General features: G+C 50.3%; 1 protein-coding gene across 5 annotated transcripts in view; it reads left to right on the top strand.

Moving 5' to 3' along the window:
- The window catches only part of LOC138286725 (zinc finger protein 525-like), a 128,039-nt gene that overhangs the window by 24,265 nt on the left and 80,691 nt on the right, over positions 1-23,083 (top strand). For 4 of the 5 annotated variants that reach the window (XM_069227245.1, XM_069227243.1, XM_069227242.1 and 1 more), the window contains exons 3-4: positions 7,083-7,169; positions 17,939-18,046. In XM_069227245.1, coding sequence (XP_069083346.1) covers positions 7,083-7,169; positions 17,939-18,046 — 195 coding nt within the window. The remainder of the gene's footprint in view (positions 1-7,082; positions 7,170-17,938; positions 18,047-23,083) is intronic. The other variant, XM_069227244.1, reaches the window with a different exon arrangement.

The following is a 23,083-nucleotide window of genomic DNA, read 5'->3' as shown; positions in this document are numbered from 1 at the left end:
CTTGCCCTCACGTCTCTCTCAAAACAAATTCACACCTCGTTACTATGGGCCTTTCCGTATTCTCCAGTTGGTCAATCCTGTCACTGTCCGTCTTCACTTACCCCATACATGGAAGATCCATCCGGTTTTTCATGTTTCTCAGCTTAAACCTTATGTGCCTGATCCTTACTCACGTCAGTTTCCTTGTCCACCTCCTGTCCTTGTGGATGATGCTCCTGAATATGAAGTGCAGGAAATTTGTGACTCTCGTCTTTTTCATAAACGACTTCAGTATCTGATTCATTGGAAGGGTTATCCTCTCAGTGAATGTTCATGGGAAGATGCCTCTTCCGTTCACGCTCCTCTTCTGATTCAACGCTTTCACCGTTTATTTCCTTTCAAACCAGGGCCTTCGGGAGGGGGGCCTACTGTCGCGCCGCACCGCGCGGCGCGAGCCGAGCGTTCGGCACAAGCCGCGCGTTCGGCTCGGGCCGCGCTTCGCGTCTCTAAGACGCGGCGCGCCCCGAGCCTTTCTTGCACCCTGCGAGGCCCCAGGACTTACTAGGGGCCTCGCGCTGCGCTCTCCCCCCGTCTTGTTGGGGTGTCCTGACCCCTCTTACCTGTTTGGGGCTCCTCTTTCTTCTTTTCTGTCTTTCTTCCTTTTTGGGGCTGTTTTCTCCTCTGTCCTTTATGTCTTTTCCCCTTCCCAGGTTACCTCTGTCTTCCCAGCATTCCTCCTTCCCTATTCTCTATGGTTTCTGCTCCAGTCTATTCTATCTACTTTTCCCTATGCAAGATGGTGTCCTTTTTCTTCCTGTGGGTCACTTCCTGTTTTTTGGTATATAAGGGCTGTGTTTTTCCTCCTTCTTTGCGCTGCAACACTTTCTGCTCAGTTAGTGTCTTCGCTCCTGATTTCCTTGCCTTTTGGTTTTGGACTCAGCATTCTGTGTTTTCTGATTTTTGCTTCTTTTGGATTCCTGTTTGTTTGTTCTTGTTTTTTCTCCAGGAGTCTTCCTGTTTGGAGGTTTTTTCCCCTTTTTAAGGGTTTTTTTCCCTCTGGCGCTACTTTCTGAAGGGCACGGTCTGTTCTTGGTGTCTCCATTGCCTACAGCACCGTGGCTACCAGAAAGAGTCGCCCCTTTTTGGGCCAAAGTCGAACATTGAAGATTCACGCCACCCGATCTGCAAATTCCAGGCGCAAGCAGCACGTGAGTCGTGACAGCGCTAGGGATGACGGACGCCCTTGCTCTTCACGCCTCAGTGGGCGCTGGAGAGGACGGACACCCTTGCTCTTCACGCCTCAGTGGGCGCTGGGGAGTGCGCTGGGGAGGACGGACGCCCTTGCTCTTCACGCCTCAGTGGGCGCTGGGGAGTGCGCTGGGGAGGATGGACGCCCTTGCACTTCACGCCTCAGTGGGTGCTAGGGAGTGCGCTGGGGAGGATGGACTCCTTTGCTCTTCACACCTTCAGTGGGTGCTAGGGAGTGCGCTCGGGATGATGGACGGCCTTGCTCTTCACACCTCAGTGGGTGCTAGGGAGTGCGCTGGGGAGGATGGACGCCCTTGCTCTTCACATCGCAGTAGGCGCTAGGGATGACGGACGCCCTTGCTCTTCACGCCTCAGTGGGTGCTGGGGAGTGCGCTAGGGAGGACCGACGCCCTTGCTCTTCACGCCTCAGTGGGCGCTAGGGAGTGTGCTGGGGAGGATGGACGCCCTTGCTCTTCACGCCTCAGTGGGCGCTGGGGAGGATGGACGCCCTTGCTCTTCACGCCTCAGTGGGCGCTGGGGAGGATGGACGCCCTTGCTCTTCACACCTCAGTGGGTGCGAGGGAGGATGGACGCCCTTGCTCTCCATGCCTCAGTGGGCGCTAGGGAGTGCGCTGGGGAGTATGGACGCCCTTGCTCTTCACGCCTCAGTGGGTGCTAGGGAGTGCGCTGGGGAAGATGGACGGCCTTGCTCTTCACACCTTCAGTGGGTGCTGGGGAGGATGGACGCCCTTGCTCTTCACGCCTCAGTGGGCGCTAGGGAGTGCGCTGGGGAGGATGGACGCCCTTGCTCTTCACGCCTCAGTGGGTGCTAGGGAGTGCGCTGGGGAGGATGGACGGCCTTGCTCTTCACACCTCAGTGGGCGCTAGTGAGTGTGTTGGGGAGGATGGACTCCCTTGCTCTTCACACCTCAGTGGGTGCTAGGGAGTGCGCTGGGGATAATGGACGCCCTTGCTCTTCACGCCTCAGTGGGTGCTGGGGAGGATGGACTCCCTTGCTCTTCACGCCTCAGTGGGCGCTAGGGAGTGCGCTGGGGATAATGGACACCCTTGCTCTTCACACCTCAGTGGGTGCTGGGGAGTGCGCTGGGGAGGACGGACGCCCTTGCTCTTCACGCCTCAGTGGGCGCTGGAGAGGACGGACACCCTTGCTCTTCACGCCTCAGTGGGCGCTGGGGAGGACGGATGCCCTTGCTCTTCACGCCTCAGTGGGTGCGAGGGAGGATGGACGCCCTTGCTCTCCATGCCTCAGTGGGCGCTAGGGAGTGCGCTGGGGAGGACGGATGCCCTTGCTCTTCACGCCTCAGTGGGCGCTGGGGAGTGCGCTGGGGAGGACGGACGCCCTTGCTCTTCACACCTTCAGTGGGTGCTGGGGAGGGTGGTCGCCCTTGCGCTTCACACCTTCAGTGGGTGCTGGGGAGTGCGCTGGGGAGGATGGACGGCCTTGCTCTTCACGCCTCAGTGGGCGCTAGGGAGTGCGCTGGGGAGGATGGACACCTTTGCTCTTCACGCCTCAGTGTGTGCTAGGGAGTGCGCTGGGGAGGATGGACGCCCTTGCTCTTCACACCTTCAGTAGGTGCTGGGGAGGATGGACGCCCTTGCTCTTCACGCCTCAGTGGGTGCTGGGGAGTGCACTGGGTGAAGGAGAGGCTTTATCAGATTGCTTCTGAGGTGGGCCTGCGCTTATCTGCGGGTAGGGTGGGTATAGGTAGTGTATAGCTGAAGGGAGGCAGGTCGTGCTCAGAAGAATCGTCCTTTTGATGGCAGGCTATAGGGTAAGTAATACTGTTGAATGGAGGGTGCGGTGGTGGGATTGCTCCACGGAAAGCTGGCCTCATCACATCGGTTAGCTGGTGTCCCGGTGAAATGACACGGGATTGTCAGGAGTGCCTCGAAGGCGAAGCATGTGCTTATGTAGCTTCGAGAGGAGTAGAAGGTAGTGGATGTACTGCAGCCGGGGAGGAAGTGCTGTCTAAGTTGTGTCCAAGAGGGAGCTCGTGCACCTCAAACCTGTGCACAGTGCGGGCGATGAGCAGTGATCTGTGGAAATGGCGTATTAGTGACTACGTTATGGCAGGGGGGTTGCCTTGTGTGCATCTTAGCTGTGAAACAGGTAGGTGATAAGCTGAGGGAAATGAGGGGCTGATCCCAGGCGTATTACAGCTGAGTCAGTAGTAGATGATAGGGAGTATATTGAGAGAATGGTGAGATGGTGTTGGGATTGCGTCAAAGAGAAAATACTTCTTTATCAGAAATATGGGTAGAGTAGGTGGTGGGCAGTGCACCCAGGAAAGGGGGGGATGTATCCAATTGTCTCCGAAAGGAAGCCTGAGATTATCAGAGCGGCTTGTGGAGTCGATGAGGAGTATTGATCTGGGGCGGGGGAGGATTGTGGCTTTTTAAATCAGCACAAACTGCTGCACGCCCCTTGGCAGGAAATAACTGCCCTGATGACATGGAGAAAAGATGGGGCTCTGTTCCCTGTCATGACCACTAAGTGTCAGAAGCACCAGCCTAAGCCAGCCATCGCGAAGGGGCAAGCCCACCTCGCATAACGCAGAGCAGAGGGGCCTTCCTGCTGTTCAGGCTGTAGATGATGGTAAGGACCATCTCAACGCGGGTGACCTGACTTTAATCCATCGATGTCGGACTCGAGAGAGACATAGCCTGCTGGTTGTGGATATTGCTTCCAGTAATGGAGCAAGCGCAGGGAGTAGATGGCCACTGTACGTCCTCGTCCTCAGCAGGTTCCGTCCTATCCCATCACAGAACTGAAAGAAACTCCAAAGGCTTGATTGTTAGACACTGGGGCTAAATGTTTAGATGATTTTAAGTTGAATTGCAATAAGTTAGTCCTTATACCCTAGTATATCCCTAGAGGACAGCATGGTATACTATACGTAGGTAACGTCGGCTCCATCTTGAAAATGTAAAAATGTCCACACTTAACCTGAAAGGACAGCTTTGCCTTTGAGGGTACACTTTAGGTAAGGATTCAAAAAACCGAATGAAATGATTGTTTTATGGTCCTTTATACAAGTGATGGATAGATGTATAGCAAGGGAGAGGTATTTGCTACAAGGGATATTAAAGTAGAGAAAACACTTAGAGAAAAGTACCCCATTATCCTACATGAGGCCAGGGGATTGGGTAAACATTACCCAGGCAGGGGCCTCAAAACATGGCAACAATAACTTGCCTTTTATCTCCACAGGTGCTGTAATGATGGCAAATCAGACATGTGTATGTCTTGGTAACGTAATCCGTGCTTCGGATGGTCCCACACATGCATCATTTGGTAGATCTGCTCTGTTAGACTTTGCAGGGATTCAGCCACTTTTTCTCATATCAGATAACTAACAGTACCTCTGTGTGTGTTATCTATCTGGAGCAGTCGGCACCTCCTATTACGCGTTGCTGAGGAATAACCTGCGGATTTTGGTGCATAAAGAACCAAAGTCCGCATGCTACTGTAAATTCCACACGCTTTTCCCTTGATAATTTATGGCAGTTTTGTACTTGTTGAAAATGAAGGCAGGATGAGATGTTGAATGCACTCTGTAATTACTGGGTGCAGTAACTTCCACCCACTCGTAATTCCAGTTCAAACGGGGTCGGAAAATGGCAACCCACTTGTAATTAGGGTTTGCATGTTTGTCCTCGTCTCAGTGTACATTTTTTTTCATAATTTGAAATTGTGATAAAAATAGAAAATGGCCATAATCAGCAGATGGACTCGCTCAAGCAACATTCTTGGACTTTAAGACTTACCACTAAATCAATCAGTATCACAATATCAGGGGATAAAGTGAGAATAAAGGTTACACAAGGCCACTCAGACTCAATATCTTCCCATGTGGACGTTTTCCCTTTCCTGTTTCCCGGTTTGAAGGTGGTAAATACCACTGTGGATGACTGACTTTTGTGTATAATCGTTTTGCTGTGATTGGGCTTTAAGGTGACGCATGCAGCCCTGCACACGTAATTATGACTATTAGTAAACTTCCAAACAGCCAGGAGGCTGTCCTTAAGATAAAAGAACAAGAAATGGCATGTTGCAGGCATGTGTGTGATTTCAAATTAAACCAATGAATTTAGGTAGTAATGGCATAAGCCACTGCACCTCCCAGTGGTGTCCAAACTTAGTGCATACAATATGTTCGCAAGCGGTGCAGGTGGTCAGGTGCCCTACTACCCCAAGGCACAAAGAAGTGTATACAAGTATACACCATGTGAAATAGGTAAATACGACCACAGCACACACAGAGCCTGTACAATACTGACGTACAGATGTAAGCTTTGGGAAGTCAAATCCGTTGATGAATAATACAGTACTCCTCCTCGTCGTTCAGAAGGATATTTATTCGTATCAATAGTTGTAGGTCGATAAGCACAGCCAACACGTGTTTCGTCACACAGTGACACTGTTCAGAATTGATAGCACGCACGCTAACTTAGCGTGGAGGACTTACCAAGGTTCTTTGGATTCCACCTCTTGCAGCACACTCGGCATTAACTAACTTTCAGGGCCATTACCTTGTGACATCCGAACAAGAAACTTCACTACGCACTTATTTGTGATACCGCTCTGGTTTTACTTTTCTCCTAATTGGATTTTCCACTTTTTTGTCTACAGTGTAGCCTTGAAAAAGTCACTGTGTGACGAAACACGTGTTGGCTGTGTTTGATTGGTTGTGCTTATTGACCTACAACTATCGATACGAATAAATATCCTTCTGAATGACGAAGAAGAGCACTGTATTATTCATCAACGGATTTGACTTACCAAAGCTTACATCTGTACGTCAGTATTGTATAGGCTCTGTGTGCTATGGTCATGTTTGTGATTTCAGAAGGTGGGTTGAAATGCTTTGGATATGGTGGGTAGGACGTCCATGGCGCTTTGTGGCACTTCTGAAAGTGCCAGATGAAGGGGCTGCTGGAAACGTAGAATCAGCCGGGCGGCTTGTTGGTATCGGTCCAGCAATTTGGGTGCCGTACTACAGAAGTCATCCGGTTCCCTTATCTTATATGATTTTTTTTGCTGTTTTACTCAGATAATGTTATTTTCAGTTCTGCTTATGTGCTAAAATGATTTAGAGGAACTTAGCTTAAATGGCCCCAGTTCCCAGTGGGCTCCAACTGCTGAATCCACCATAAACTTAAAATCTGACATTGCATGTGGAGCAGCATGGAACCTTGCAATGTTTAACGAGCCCATATCCCTAGAGTGGCTCAAACCCACATCCTCTCTTCAAGAAGAAGGAGCTGCCTTTCTTGACTTCAAGGAACAAGTTCATACGAAACCATTATAGGCTAAATTAGCAAAGAGCTTTCTGCCTTTCTACCGGTTTAGCACTATGGATCCTTTTTAGCTGGTTCTGTACCAATTCTTGAAGCAGTCTATGTGGCCAGCACGTGAATATTTGGGTGCTTTGTAGATTTTCAGCAGTGTGGACGTGGGCTTGCTATGGATAAGTTACTTGTCTGAGGAATTTCAAGGTACTTATTGTGAACCTCCCAGTACTCGTGTGAAGTAATGAGAGAAGTTGTAATGTTCACGATATTTAGTTATCAGACGGTGCATTTTACTGAACGTATTCTTTTTCCATTGTTTTAGTTCTCTCCTTCCATTATCCTGTTGTTTAGTTTTATCTCTGTCCACTGATGTAGTTCATTCCCTTTGTTTACCTCTGATGACACTTCTGGTATTTGTGCTAGATAGTACAGTCTTCCCCTGGCTTCATTCTGTCCTAACCACATGAGTAACAAAGAGATAACTGTTGGTGTTAACAAACAGAGAGAGTCTAAAAGAGTTTGTTTCCTTATATTTTCAGGGCCTCTTATCACGCACACCGTGTTTTCATTGAAGGCAAGTGAAAAGGAAGAGCTGTGCTTCTCTGACAACCAGGAGTCATCACAAAGTAAGCAAGCCGCAGATGTCCGTGACATACAATAATGTTATGTTGCCATGCTTTCTTTTAAGAAGCATGATCTCTGCTTTTTCACATGCTCTTGGGCTACTGGATGGCTTATCGGTCTGGTGATGGACAGGCCAAGCGCAAGGCTGTTTGTATTTATATATATATATATGTATATATATATATAATTTATATTTTAACACTAAAATAAAGTAACACCTTTCCATTGGCGCTTATTCATAGCATAAGCTGATTGGCATTGCCGATTGTTCCCCTTCTTACTACTATATTCACATTTCATCTCAGATGAGGGATAGACTATTACTTTCAAGACGTTTAATTTAATCTAAAGATCTTTATAGAACTCTTTGGTTTCCAGATCCATCAGTGAACAAGGTGAGATTATTTATATTCCCCACTTTACTCTAAGCAGGATATACTTCTTGCATTTTTTCTAGTCTCTGAGGCTTGCTCTAGAGGTATAGTGTTAATTGTCTGCATATGTCCATGGCGAGCCGCAATGAGCCTCTTCCTCAAGGTATAGCTATTCTGCTCTTTGCTATAAGTGAGGCCTGTGAACCAACTTATTGAAGCTGATATTTCCTTTACATAACCCATGAATGTAATGAGTGGGGAGGGTGTGATGTTGTGATCTGTCCTCTCACCTGTATTACTGGATATGATTTGCTAATATTCCACTATTAACAGACCACAGATTCGCTATCCAAAATAACAGCATTTGTTATACGAAGTCACCAGGGTAAAATGAGTAAAATCCCTGCATCACACAAGGGAGACTCCCCTTTGGCTCTGCAGAGAATGCAGAACACATATTTCAGACCTTGTAGTGTCAAAACACATTCCAATTCAATTCAGTTATTTTGTCCTGAGGAAGACCTGTTTAAAGTCATACTGTGGATCAAAGTGTTGCCAAATTAACACTTGGTTACTTATTGATTTTGGATATTAGAGACTCCTAAACTTATATGTCTGGGATCTTGATTAATTTGTCTCTGTGGCCATTGTATATGTTGTGTAATTGTTTGTGCTCTTTTTACTTTCTGCAGTATTTCACTTGCATGTCATATAGACCAGGCAACTTTAGTTAAACATGTTTTTAGTGTATTATTATTTATGTTTTTCAATCCTGGTGCCAGCTTCTGTACTGTTGTGGTTTAATTTGGGTGTTGGGGGAAGGGGAGACTTCTGAGTACAAAAGTTGTAACTCCTAAAAATCTGACCACAGAATATCTATCTTCTTGTCTCAATTAAGATTGTTAGGACGGGATTTCATACTGTTCTTGTCATTTCTGTTTGTGTGGTGAAGACTGAGCCCATAGATAATTCCTGGAATTGCACAACCGTACTTTGCAGGCAAACAGGTTTAGTAAAGAAAGAGATTACTTTGAAGGTCTGACGCATCAAATTAAGTGCCCCTAGGATTTGATTTTTTTAAAAATAAGCCCCAGCTTTAATAGCGCGGGTTGACTTGAGCGTGGGGGCAATGTATTTGATTTTTATTTCTGCATCGGAATAATTTTTCCTCTACTGACATTCTACTTTAATCAGACTTTAAGTGGGAAGGGGTTTCGACAACCATGGTTTGTGGGGTTTCTCGGTCCTTTCAGTGTTTGTATTTTTTTCCTGTAATTATTTCCTTTAAGATCTTACTCAGAAGATTAGTGTGAGAGCGTACAGTGTTATTGGGGATCATCACCTACACATAAATTGTCACTTTGGCTGAGAAGAGTGTCAATTGTCTTCTCCGTGCAGAGAGAAGCCCATTTTCGACACATGTGAAGCGTGAAAATGGTATGCGTCGTACTTTCTCCCTTAATGGGTATGGCAAGCTGTCTGAGACAGTGATCGGACCGTGCTATTTAGTTGACATGCGTTGCCCGGAGGCCAGGATAAGATCCAAGGTGTGGCCTTCCCTATATATTGTTGTCCCTCCCAGTAGGCACAGTCCGAGCACTTTAAGAGATTGCATGAAGTCTGTGGCCTGGCTTCCTGTACTGTCATCCATACGGAGAATAAAGTCTCCCCCTATTTGTAAATTGTTATCCAGGTATATTCACTGATTAAAGAAGCAATACCTCTAATTCAATCGGAATTAGGTGGCCTATAAATTATGCTAAAAATAATTGAATTGAATTGTGCTGTGGCTGCTGTAAAGTGAGTGGTATAAACAACACAAGTGTTGTCAGTGATTTCAGTGTTTTGAGAGATGTCGGTGCTGCATGCTGACTGGTTGGTCAAGGATGAATGTGATGTGGGAGAGGAGTGATAGAAATAGTATGGGGAGGCTTGGCGACGTCTTGGCCTGGCCCCATGAATTCTGCATGATCCCCTCCTCAAACATAGCACTTTTCAAGAATTATTGCCCCCTTGGGCGAGGACAGCCAGATTGTGTTGAGGACCAGTGGTATGTTGTTCTGATCCGATTAAACGGGGGGTTCCTTTCCCGTGGGCCCCATGGGGCCGCAACCAGGCGGGCCCACAAAGGAAATGAGCAGCATTGGTGGACCTTTGCCATTGGTAGGCTGGACTGTTCTGGCCAGAGGCACCTGATTACCTTCAGCAAGTTTAGAAGAGTGCTGGGACACTGCAGTCCTGTAATACTGACCTGAAACCTGGTGAGGTGAAATGGACCCCGTGCATGAAGCAGCAGCACTGAAAGGCCTCAAGCAGCGCCTAATGAGGGGGTGCTAGCTGGAGCTGTGCAGATCTTGGAGTGTGCGGTGATGCTGCAGCTGTGTGGAACCTACCTGGATCCTGCCACTGGGAAGCTGACTGGGTCCCTCATAGAGTTGCAGTAGCAAGCTGCTTGGAACGTCTCATATTAGACAGCGTGTTCCTGGATCTGTACTAGTCTTTGATGACCCATGGGCAGCTCCCATTTCCTGCTGGAGTCCTGAATTGAGGGTGGAGACCTGATAGAGTGGGTGCAAAATCTGAGGTGGGGGCGTTCTCTCCTATCTTCATTTTTGATCACTTCTTTGAGACTTTCTTCTGCCATGCTGCTTGGCGAAGGCCTGTCAAAAAGAGGGCATTTCAGTGTCTCCTGGTGTGGTTAGAGCAACGCCTCCCAGCCACCTTACCCAACCATGCTGCACATCCTGCAGTGGAATGGTAAATACAGCTGGCGTGGGCGTGGGCTCTGGCCTTCTCCTTGTGCTCGTGTGGAGACTTTTTTGTGGTGCAACGTGTGGACAAAGTGGTGCCCATGCAACACCTGGCCATTATTGACAAGTTTACTAATATGGTACTCTTTGGGGGAGGAAGCTTGCAAGGCGATGTAGCTCAATAATCCATAATTAGCAGAGAAGAGGGCTCCAACAAATCTAACACAGCAACCATGCCGCAGGCAATTGCCAGTACCAGGTAAATACCTCAGACTTGTTTTAGGGAGGTGAGTTTCGATGTAGTCTTTTTGAGGCAGGATCTACAATATGCAGTGGACTCTATTGTAAAGTCTGAGGATTTGGTGTGACTTGACGATGGAAGCTCAAAAACATACCTCCTGCAGCAGGGTTGAAGATGCAGAAAATAGATCCTGCCCTGATAATCTGCACCTGGTGACCTTTCTTGGAGGGTTAGACTATGCTCATCTGAACTACTTCCCCCTCCGATGGTTCGAGACATGGTTTCCGGGAGAGGAATTGTTCACGTTGGGTTCTCGCTGCTCACCCTCTGCCAGTAGCTCCTCCTATATCGCATTTTTGCTAGGATTTTAAATCATAACGTCAGAGGCATCATAGTAAAGGAGGCCAAGAAGAAGGGGAGCCTCTCCCCTAGTTGGGTAGGATCATGATCTTCACAGCTTGACAGTGCTGGTCCAGCAGAAGTGTAATCTGAGAGGGCAAACAAAAACTGAGGGCCATGCAGCTGGACAACTCTCAAAATTAAAAATTTGGTAGCAGTCCAAGTCCCTGTTCTTTGACACAGCTGAAGCAATATGGGACTGGACTGTGGAACAGTAGGTACTACATTTTACCAACAGACCGGTTGGAATGCCCCAATTCAACACGTCAGTGTCTGGCAAAGAAACAATTCTTCTCTAGTTCTGCTGATTGCATGGGGACCCCGGTTGCTTCAGCTCTTGGCTTCTCCTATACTTAATTCGTATTTGAACGGGAGATTTAACAATGTTAGGCTTGGGATTATAATAATGCGTTGGATGGGGCTGACCCTGGCACGCTTGGTGTTTATTATGTTTATGGGGTTTACGGTTGCATGCCTTCATTGGATGTCCCTCCTTGTTCGTTGGTGTGTCACATGCACTGAACAGGTGCTTTATGTTAACCCAGTTTTGGGTGTTGGGAGAAGTGGGAGGGGAATGTTTAAATCATTAGTGAGTCGTTTCATGGCACCACGGGCTACACAGCAGACCTCATCACAAGATAGACATAACCATGTATCACTTTCACCTGAAAGGTCATTGGGAGTGATTTTGGGGCTCTAGCTGCTGAGGGCTTCCACGTATTCTCCTGGAATGTTCACAGTCTCCTGAATAAGACGGGCACAACACAGCACACGAATAAAGGGCACCCAAGAATATGTTTGTGAACAAAGCCATCTTCTGTTACAACCTGAAATGAGGGACCAGCTGTAAATGTTCTTGAGGGACATGGGCTTTTTACTTGGGGTCATTGGTTAGGTGCACAAAAAAGGCAGCAGGGTGGTGTCCTGCTCCCTCTGCCCGTCAGTGTGACTGGTGGTAGCTAGTGGTGGTATGAAAGGAGGCAGCAGGGGCCGTGTCCTGCTCCCTCTGCCCGTCAGTATGAGTGGTGGTAGCTAGTGGTGGCATGAAAGGAGGCAGCAGGGGCCACGTCCTGCTCCCTCTGCCCGTCCGTATGAGTGGTGGTAGCTAGTGGTGGCATGAAAGGAGGCAGCGGGGGCTGCGTCCTGCTCCCTCTGCCCGTCCGTATGAGTGGTGGTAGCTAGTGGTGGAATGAAAGGAGGCAGCGGGGGCCGCGTCCTCCCTCTGCCCATCAGTATGAGTGGTGGTAGCTAGTGGTGGCATGAAAGGAGGCAGCGGGGGCTGTGTCCTGCTCCCTGAGCCCATCAGTATGAGTGGTGGTAGCTAGTGGTGGCATGAAAGGAGGCAGCAGGGGCCGTGTCCTGCTTCCTCTGCCCGTCAGTATGAGTGGTGGTAGCTAGTAGTGGCATGAAAGGAGGCAGCGGGGGCCGCGTCCTGCTCCCTCTGCCCGTCAGTATGAGTGGTGGTAGCTAGTGGTGGTATGAAAGGAGGCAGCAGGGTGGTGTCCTGCTTCCTCTGCCCGTCAGTATAAGTGGTGGTAGCTAGTGGTGGTATGAAAGAAGGCAGCAGGGCTGTGTCCTGCTCCCTCTGCCCGTCACTGAGTGGTGGTATGAAAGGAGGCAGCGGGGCCGTGTCCTGCTCCCTCTTCCCGTCAGTGTGACTGGTGGTAGCTAGTGGTGGTATGAAAGGAGGCAGCAGGGTGGTGTCCTGCTCCCTCTTCCCGTCAGTGTGACTGGTGGGAGCTAGTGGTGGTATGAAAGGAGGCAGCAGGGGCCGCGTCCTGCTCCCTCTGCCCGTCAGTATGAGTGGTGGTAGCTAGTAGTGGCATGAAAGGAGGCAGCGGGGGCCGCGTCCTGCTCCCTCTGCCCGTCAGTATGAGTGGTGGTAGCTAGTAGTGGCATGAAAGGAGGCAGCTGGGGCCGTGTCCTGCTCCCTCTGCCCGTCAGTATGAGTGGTGGTAGCTAGTGGTGGTATGAAAGGAGGCAGCGGGGGCTGCGTCCTGCTCCCTCTGCCTGTCAGTATGAGTGGTGGTAGTTAGTGGTGGTATGAAAGGAGGCAGCAGGGTGGTGTCCTGCTCCCTCTGCCCATCAGTATGAGTGGTTGTAGCTAGTGGTGGTATGAAAGAAGGCAGCGGGGCTGTGTCCTGCTCCCTCTGCCCATCAGTGTGACTGGTGGTAGCTAGTGGTGGTATGAAAGGAGGCAGCAGGGGCCGCGTCCTGCTCCCTCTGCCCGTCAGTATGAGTGGTGGTAGCTAGTAGTGGCATGAAAGGAGGCAGCGGGGGCCGCGTCCTGCTCCCTCTGCCCGTCAGTATGAGTGGTGGTAGCTAGTAGTGGCATGAAAGGAGGCAGCGGGCCGCGTCCTGCTCCCTCTGCCCGTCAGTATGAGTGGTGGTAGCTAGTGGTGGTATGAAAGGAGGCAGCGGGGGCCGCGTCCTGCTCCCTCTGCCCGTCAGTATGAGTGGTGGTAGCTAGTAGTGGCATGAAAGGAGGCAGCGGGGCCGCGTCCTGCTCCCTCTTCCCGTCCGTATGAGTGGTGGTAGCTAGTAGTGGCATGAAAGGAGGCAGCGGGTGGTGTCCTGCTCCCTCTGCCTGTCAGTATGAGTGGTGGTAGTTAGTGGTGGTATGAAAGGAGGCAGCGAGGCCGCGTCCTGCTTCCTCTGCCCGTCAGTATGAGTGGTGGTAGCTAGTGGTGGTATGAAAGGAGGCAGCGGGGCCGCGTCCTGCTCCCTCTGCCCATCAGTATGAGTGGTGGTAGCTAGTAGTGGCATGAAAGGAGGCAGCAGGGGTCGCGTCCTGCTCCCTCTGCCCGTCCGTATGAGTGGTGGTAGCTAGTAGTGGCATGAAAGGAGGCAGCGGGGGCCGCGTCCTGCTCCCTCTGCCCGTCAGTGTGACTGGTGGTAGCTAGTGGTGGTATGAAAGGAGGCAGCGGGTGGTGTCCTGCTCCCTCTGCCTGTCAGTATGAGTGGTGGTAGTTAGTGGTGGTATGAAAGGAGGCAGCAGGGTGGTGTCCTGCTTCCTCTGCCCGTCAGTATAAGTGGTGGTAGCTAGTGGTGGTATGAAAGGAGGCAGCGGGGCCGCGTCCTGCTCCCTCTTCCCGTCAGTGTGACTGGTGGTAGCTAGTGGTGGTATGAAAGGAGGCAGCAGGGTGGTGTCCTGCTCCCTCTTCCCGTCAGTGTGACTGGTGGTAGCTAGTGGTTGTATGAAAGGAGGCAGCAGAGGCCGCGTCCTGCTCCCTCTGCCCGTCAGTATGAGTGGTGGTAGCTAGTAGTGTCATGAAAGGAGGCAGCGGGGGCCGCGTCCTGCTCCCTCTGCCCGTCAGTATGAGTGGTGGTAGCTAGTAGTGGCATGAAAGGAGGCAGCTGGGGCCGTGTCCTGCTCCCTCTGCCCGTCACTGAGTGGTGGTATGAAAGGAGGCAGCTGGGGCCGTGTCCTGCTCCCTCTGCCCGTCAGTATGAGTGGTGGTAGCTAGTGGTGGTATGAAAGGAGGCAGCGGGGGCTGCGTCCTGCTCCCTCTGCCTGTCAGTATGAGTGGTTGTAGCTAGTGGTGGTATGAAAGAAGGCAGCGGGGCTGTGTCCTGCTCCCTCTGCCCATCAGTGTGACTGGTGGTAGCTAGTGGTGGTATGAAAGGAGGCAGCAGGGGCCGCGTCCTGCTCCCTCTGCCCGTCAGTATGAGTGGTGGTAGCTAGTAGTGGCATGAAAGGAGGCAGCGGGGGCCGCGTCCTGCTCCCTCTGCCCGTCAGTATGAGTGGTGGTAGCTAGTAGTGGCATGAAAGGAGGCAGCGGGCCGCGTCCTGCTCCCTCTGCCCGTCAGTATGAGTGGTGGTAGCTAGTGGTGGTATGAAAGGAGTCAGCGGGGGCCGCGTCCTGCTCCCTTTGCCCGTCAGTATGAGTGGTGGTAGCTAGTAGTGGCATGAAAGGAGGCAGCGGGGCCGCGTCCTGCTCCCTCTTCCCGTCAGTATGAGTGGTGGTAGCTAGTAGTGGCATGAAAGGAGGCAGCGGGTGGTGTCCTGCTCCCTCTGCCTGTCAGTAGGAGTGGTGGTAGCTAGTAGTGTCATGAAAGGAGGCAGCAGGGGCCGCGTCCTGCTCCCTCTGCCCGTCAGTATGAGTGGTGGTAGCTAGTAGTGGCATGAAAGGAGGCAACGGGGGCCGCGTCCTGCTCCCTCTGCCCGTCAGTATGAGTGGTGGTAGCTAGTGGTGGTATGAAAGGAGGCAGCGGGGGCCGCGTCCTGCTCCCTTTGCCCGTCAGTATGAGTGGTGGTAGCTAGTAGTGGCATGAAAGGAGGCAGCGGGGCCGCGTCCTGCTCCCTCTGCCCGTCAGTATGAGTGGTGGTAGCTAGTAGTGGCATGAAAGGATGCAGCGGGTGGTGTCCTGCTCCCTCTGCCTGTCAGTATGAGTGGTGGTAGTTAGTGGTGGTATGAAAGGAGGCAGCAGGGTGGTGTCCTGCTCCCTCTGCCCGTCAGTATGAGTGGTGGTAGCTAGTGGTGGTATGAAAGAAGGCAGCGGGGCTGTGTCCTGCTCCCTCTGCCCGTCACTGAGTGGTGGTAGCTAGTAGTGGCATGAAAGGAGGCAGCGGGGGCCGCGTCCTGCTCCCTCTGCCCGTCAGTATGAGTGGTGGTAGCTAGTGGTGGTATGAAAGGCAGCGGAGGCCGTGTCCTGCTCCCTCTGCCCGTCAGTATGAGTGGTGGTAGTTAGTGGTGGTATGAAAGGAGGCAGCGGGTGGTGTCCTGCTCCCTCTGCCTGTCAGTATGAGTGGTGGTAGTTAGTGGTGGTATGAAAGGAGGCAGCAGGGTGGTGTCCTGCTCCCTCTGCCCGTCAGTATAAGTGGTGGTAGTTAGTGGTGGTATGAAAGGAGGCAGCAGGGTGGTGTCCTGCTCCCTCTGCCCGTCAGTATAAGTGGTGGTAGTTAGTGGTGGTATGAAAGGAGGCAGCAGGGTGGTGTCCTGCTCCCTCTGCCCGTCAGTGTGACTGGTGGTAGCTAGTGGTGGTATGAAAGGAGGCAGCAGGGGCCGTGTCCTGCTCCCTCTGCCCGTCAGTATGAGTGGTGGTAGCTAGTGGTGGTATGAAAGGAGGCAGCGGGGCCGTGTCCTGCTCCCTCTGCCCATCAGTATGAGTGGTGGTAGCTAGTGGTGGTATGAAAGGAGGCAGCGGGGGCCGCGTCCTGCTCCCTCTGTCCGTCAGTATGACTGGTGGTAACTAGTGGTCGTATGAAAGGAGGCAGCGGGTGGTGTCCTGCTCCCTTTGCATGAGTCGTGATCAGATGGTTAGGACATAAATTAATCCGATCACAAAGCCCTTAAATGGGATTGAAGCAAGAGATAGGCTCCACTGTGATGTGGAAGTGTTTTAAGTTGTTGGGGTTCTGTTGCTCCAGGTGCAGGAGCAAGTGGGATGGGTGTGGCCTGAGCCAGCATTGAAGCCAGCTCCTGCACAGGAGGAGACGTTTAAGAACAACTGCACAAATACATGCGAGTAACAATGTCAAAAAAATAAAATTTAAAACATGTTTTTTGTGTGTAAAAGGGCACATTGCAACCAAATCCCCTTAGTGGGAAGGGGCCACTTATTGTGCAAGAGCAAATTGCTGTCACTCACAGTCAGGTAAGCCAACAGCTGAAGTGGGCTGGCATTGTGCCTCATGCCATATGTTGTGTGGGCTGGAGCAGGATGTGAATTACACTACAGCAAGCCATTGGATTAAGGGGGGGTGACTGAAAGCATCTGTAAAATAATTATGCATAGCATATATAGTTTAATTACAAAGAAAACGTCTTGGGTAAGACCAGACCTACTCAGACTATGTGTCAACAGCCAGGAATTGACTACACTGGCTGCTTCCGAACGTTTAAATATTATATCTTGTCACAATCATTCAGAACAACAACATGGCCCTTCACACATCACTACCAGTTGTGTGGTCCTTACACCGCAGCAGAAACCCTCCTGGAAATTGCAAGGGTAAAGTACCAAATGTTAATTTCAGGCTGCTTCTAGTACAGTGCAAGGGTACTCGTGTTCAGAAAATCCCTCAAAGAGTTGCTTTCTTGCAAAGTCCATCCTAAGGCCTATGGAGCCGAGAGGGCGTTCACCAGCGGCAGAAGACGGGTCATTCCCAATGCGCTTGATGTGCGTGTTAAGGAGTGGGTCGCAGGACTGGAAGGTAGTGTAGCAAGGAGGTCTAGGCTGACGCAGGCATGCGTATCGGCGGGTATGTCATATGAGGGTTGGTGGGTGTGGAATGTGAGATCTAGAACTGGTGGCTGCTGCTGGGAATCTTTTAATGACTTGTGTGGCTTCTACAGAGTAAGGTCTGGCTACCCCTCCTGTTATGTGCAGGACCCACTGGTGCTCTCAGTGTTGGAATAGAGTTTGATTTTTTTATTTTTAAGTTGGGAGGTATCTCTTGATTTGGTTTGCAGTCTGTACTCTAGTTTGATGTGTTCTTTGTTTTTCTAAGTGTTAACATAATAGCACTTCACTCTGTTTCCTGCCTGTGTCTTCACCTTTTGAGAATTCTAAGAGAGCTTGAGTGTAGGTTTTTCTTGACCTGTAAATTTGCACCCATAACATTAATAAGCCAAACCTTAGCAATGCCATGAATGTGGTGAATTTTAAGACTGTTGTGTTGTCATGGTTATCATGTTGTATAATATGTTTTGTGTTGTCCCCATTATGTTTCTCTTATATTTGCTGTTATATCTATCATATGCTTGTTTTATTGTGTTGCTTAATTGTTTTGTGGTGTTTGCTTTGTTTATAGTTTTTTTATTTATTTTTGGCTAATAGCTGTTATATTTTTTACCTTGTGATTTTTGTTGTTGCTGTCTGTTTTTATATTTGCTGCATGTTTGTTGTGAGGCACACGTCTCTTTCCCTTATGTTTGTTGCATTGTTTATATTTTTGCCGTTGTACAAAGAGACAGAGGGGCTATTTATACTGACGCAAGAAGAATAGGCACAGGGGAATCCTTTCTTGTGAGCGTAAACTGCACATTGTTATCCGTTTACAGGTGATGCTACTGCCAGCCCTAAAGAATCATTCGGCTTGGCCAGAGATGAAAACTTGAACATTCCTCAGAGCCTGGATGGAAGAGGGAGAAATGGTCATGTCACAACAGGTGAAGAGAAGTGGACATATCATCAGCTGATCTGGGCAGAATCCACCACACACGGTCCCTGTGCACCAGACCAGGGGCTCTTCCCCATCAAAGAAGGAGTAAACATCCCCAGATCCCCCCCTGAAAATGCCATTTCTTCTATTTTTTTTTTTTTTTAAATATATATTTTATTGATTTTATATTTCAGATATACATTACAAGTTGTAGCAACTTCAACCGCAGGATTGCAATGTATCTGCTTAAAAGAAAACATGTGATACCCCTACCCCCCTCCCACCACACACGGCTCGGACCACTGTTAAACCTTCAACATCATTCCTAACTGCGTTTAGCGAAGACCTTAAACGTGTGCTAATTAGCTGATGGGTAGACCCCATTTATGACTAGTATGGACTTTTTGTTGTTGCTGGGACTGTTTCGCCAGGCGTGCGGCAGAGCTCAGGATGGGGCCTGACACTTCTAGAGAGTGTGGAAAGTGGGCGCTAGTCCAATTATGCTGTGTTTATTCGCACGTTTACGGGCCAATGGGCAACTAGTGTGTTAGGAGGAGGGGTATGCAGGCCGTCGCAACTCTGTATATGCTGTGCGTGGATTGTGTCGTTAGTGGAAAGTGCGTAAGTGTAGTCATGTTGTCTAAACTATCATTGCATTCCCGGCTTATGGGGGTTTATCATCGTTTTTTGCCTCGAGTTTAGCTACTAGTGTCTCCCATACTGCACTTCCTGTATGCTGTTGTCCTTCTCGCGCCATCTTTTTCAATACTTGATGTTCCGTGCGGGCCCAACGTAGTGTTAATGTGTTCCAAGTTTTCCGAAGAGGTGCCGTGGGAGCCTTCTAATGCATAGCTATTAATCTTTTGTACATTAAGCAAGCTAAATCTGTAAATTTATGCAGGTGTCTTTGTTTTTTGGATCTCGTCCTGAGCCCCAGTAGACAGGATTTGGGTTCTGTTGACAGAGTTAGCCCTGTCAATTCGGAGATCTCCCGGACTACCTCCGACCACGCTTTTTGTATGTTACGGCACTCCCAGACCACGTGATAAAAGTGAGCTAGCGGCGTCTTGCATCTGGGGCAGGACGGGTCCGAGTCCGGAAACGTGCGCTTTATCCTGGCTGGGGACAGATATGTTTGGTGTGTGTGTAATTGAACTGGGTGTATCTAAATCTGGGATTCCTTGACACTCCACGGGCGTGGTGTAAAGCGTTCCGCCACTCAGCCTGTGAGATCTGGTCGGGGAGGACGGAATTCCATCTCTCCCTTGCTTTCTCCGCATGCGGCTCTGGGGGTTTATTCAGGATTTTATATAAGCTAGATATTACTTTTATTTGGGCATCATATTGCAGAATATGGTGGATTATAGGAGAGGATTCTGGTTCACTGTTGCCCTGCCCCCATGTTTTTTTGATTGCATGGCTTATGGCATGATATGTCAGGAATTGCCCAGGATTTATCTTGGTGAGATCCTGTATTGCCTCAAACGACATGAGCATCCCATCCTCAAAGCAGTCGCCCACTGTCTGCACCCCTGCCTCCGTCCACACTGCCGCCACCTGCGCGCACACTCCCGACCACTCCGGCAGGTGGTCCAATGGTATGCATGGAGAATAGGGGAGCACGAAAGCCCCTCCCTGTACATATTTGACCCAGCAAACGTGTGCAGCCTCCATCAGTGGGCTGGCGTTCCTTGACTTGGGGTGTTTGGACGCCAGCCATTGTAGCAAGGGGGCGCCTTCCAGCCAAGTCCGCATTCACATAGTCTCCGCCGTTGCCGGTCTGTGTATCCAATACTGAACCCACTGTAGTTGTGCTGCTGCGTAGTAGCGTTCAAAGTTGGGGGCCCCAAGGCCCCCCACTTCCACCGGTCGCTGCAGTATGTGAAGGGCCACCCGTGCTCTGCCCCCGCCCCAGATGAGCCGCCACAAGACTGAGTTAAAATTTCCAAAGAAGCTTTTAGGAATAATGATCGGAAGAGCCACGAAATAGTTTAGCAGTCTGGCAGAATCAGCATGTTTGCGATCGCCACCTTCCCTGGTGGGGAGAGCGGCAGTTTGTTCCAAAATCGCAACGAGCCTTTTATAGCGGCCAGCGCTCTGCCCAAGTTGCCGTCTCTGAGATCTACTGTGTCGTGGTATATATTAATCCCTAGATATTTAAACGTTGTAGGACACCATTTTAAGCGCCCGAGTGGGGGAGCCCCTTGTCTCTCGGGTGGCCGCTTTGCAAGTGGGAACGCACATGACTTTTCCCAGTTCACCACTGTAGGAAGTTGGCTCTGTATGTGCTATTTCAAAGTAAGGAATAGCATGCACAGAGTCCAAGGGTTCCCCTTAGAGGTAAAATAGTGGTAAAAATAGATAATACTAATGCTCTATTTTGTGGTAGTGTGGTCGAGCAGTAGGCTTATCCAAGGAGTAGTGTTAAGCATTTGTTGTACATACACATAGACAATAAATGAGGTACACACACTCAGAGACAAATCCAGCCAATAGGTTTTGTTATAGAAAAATATATTTTCTTAGTTTATTTTAAGAACCACAGGTTCAAATTTAACATGTAATATCTTGTTTGAAAGGTATTGCAGGTAAGTACATTAGGAACTTTGAATCATTTCAATTGCATGTATACTTTTCAAGTTATTGACAAATCGCTACTTTAAAAGTGGACACTTAGTGCAATTTTCACAGTTCCTGGGGGAGGTAAGTTTTTGTTAGTTTTACCAGGTAAGTAAGACACTTACAGGGTTCAGTTCTTGGTCCAAGGTAGCCCACCGTTGGGGGTTCAGAGCAACCCCAAAGTCACCACACCAGCAGCTCAGGGCCGGTCAGGTGCAGAGTTCAAAGTGGTGCCCAAAACGCATAGGCTAGAATGGAGAGAAGGGGGTGCCCCGGTTCCGGTCTGCTTGCAGGTAAGTACCCGCGTCTTCGGAGGGCAGACCAGGGGGGTTTTGTAGGGCACCGGGGGGGACACAAGCCCACACAGAAATTTCACCCTCAGCAGCGCGGGGGCGGCCGGGTGCAGTGTAGAAACAAGCGTCGGGTTCGCAATGTTAGTCAATGAGAGATCAAGGGATCTCTTCAGCGCTGCAGGCAGGCAAGGGGGGGCTTCCTCGGGGAAACCTCCACTTGGGCAAGGGAGAGGGACTCCTGGGGGTCACTTCTCCAGTGAAAGTCCGGTCCTTCAGGTCCTGGGGGCTGCGGGTGCAGGGTCTTTTCCAGGCGTCGGGACTTAGGTTTCAGAGAGTCGCGGTCAGGGGAAGCCTCGGGATTCCCTCTGCAGGCGGCGCTGTGGGGGCTCAGGAGGGACAGGTTTTGGTACTCACAGTCGTAGAGTAGTCCGGGGGTCCTCCCTGAGGTGTTGGTTCTCCACCAGCCGAGTCGGGGTCGCCGGGTGCAGTGTTGCAAGTCTCACGCTTCTTGCGGGGAGTTGCAGGGTTCTTTAAAGCTGCTTCTTGAAACAAAGTTGCAGTCTTTTTGGAGCAGGTCCGCTGTCCTCGGGAGTTTCTTGTCGTCGAAGCAGGGCAGTCCTCAGAGGATTCAGAGGTCGCTGGTCCCTTTGGAAGGCGTCGCTGGAGCAGAGTTCTTTGGAAGGCAGGAGACAGGCCGGTGAGTTTCTGGAGCCAAGGCAGTTGTTGTCTTCTGGTCTTCCTCTGCAGGGGTTTTCAGCTGGGCAGTCCTTCTTCTTGTTGTTGCAGGAATCTAATTTCTAGGTTCAGGGAGAGCCCTTAAATACTAAATTTAAGGGCGTGTTTAGGTCTGGGGGGTTAGTAGCCAATGGCTACTAGCCCTGAGGGTGGGTACACCCTCTTTGTGCCTCCTGCCAAGGGGAGGGGGTCACAATCCTAACCCTATTGGGGGAATCCTCCATCTGCAAGATGGAGGATTTCTAAAAGTTAGAGTCACCTCAGCTCAGGACACCTTAGGGGCTGTCCTGACTGGCCAGTGACTCCTCCTTGTTGCTTTCTTTGTTCCCTCCAGCCTTGCCGCCAAAAGTGGGGGCCGTGGCCGGAGGGGGCGGGCAACTCCACTAAGCTGGAGTGCCCTGCTGGGCTGTGACAAAGGGGTGAGCCTTTGAGGCTCACCGCCAGGTGTTACAGCTCCTGCCTGGGGGAGGTGTTAGCATCTCCACCCAGTGCAGGCTTTGTTACTGGCCTCAGAGTGACAAAGGCACTCTCCCCATGGGGCCAGCAACATGTCTCTAGTGTGGCAGGCTGCTGGAACTAGTCAGCCTACACAGACAGTCAGTTAAGTTTCAGGGGGCACCTCTAAGGTGCCCTCTGTGGTGTATTTTACAATAAAATGTACACTGGCATCAGTGTGCATTTATTGTGCTGAGAAGTTTGATACCAAACTTCCCAGTTTTCAGTGTAGCCATTATGGTGCTGTGGAGTTCGTGTTTGACAAACTCCCAGACCATATACTCTTATGGCTACCCTGCACTTACAATGTCTAAGGTTTTGTTTAGACACTGTGGGGGGTACCATGCTCATGCACTGGTACCCTCACCTATGGTATAGTGCACCCTGCCTTAGGGCTGTAAGGCCTGCTAGAGGGGTGACTGACCTATACTTGCATAGGCAGTGAGAGGCTGGCATGGCACCCTGAGGGGAGTGCCATGTCGACTTACTCGTTTTGTTCTCACCAGCACACACAAGCTGGCAAGCAGTGTGTCTGTGCTGAGTGAGAGGTCTCCAGGGTGGCATAAGACATGCTGCAGCCCTTAGAGACCTTCCTTGGCATCAGGGCCCTTGGTACTAGAAGTACCAGTTACAAGGGACTTATCTGGATGCCAGGGTCTGCCAATTGTGGATACAAAAGTACAGGTTAGGGAAAGAACACTGGTGCTGGGGCCTGGTTAGAAGGCCTCAGCACACTTTCAATTGTAAACATAGCATCAGCAAAGGCAAAAAGTCAGGGGGCAACCATGCCAAGGAGGCATTTCCTTACACAACCCCCCCCCAAACGAAAGAGGATGAGACTAACCTTTCCCAAGAGAGTCTTCATTTTCTAAGTGGAAGAACCTGGAAAGGCCATCTGCATT

Source organism: Pleurodeles waltl, chromosome 3_2 (assembly GCF_031143425.1).
Source record: "Pleurodeles waltl isolate 20211129_DDA chromosome 3_2, aPleWal1.hap1.20221129, whole genome shotgun sequence".
In the NCBI taxonomy this organism is placed as follows: Eukaryota; Metazoa; Chordata; class Amphibia; order Caudata; family Salamandridae; genus Pleurodeles; species Pleurodeles waltl.
The sequence above is the reverse complement of the archived record's forward strand: the minus strand, read 5'-3'. Positions and strand labels throughout refer to the sequence as shown.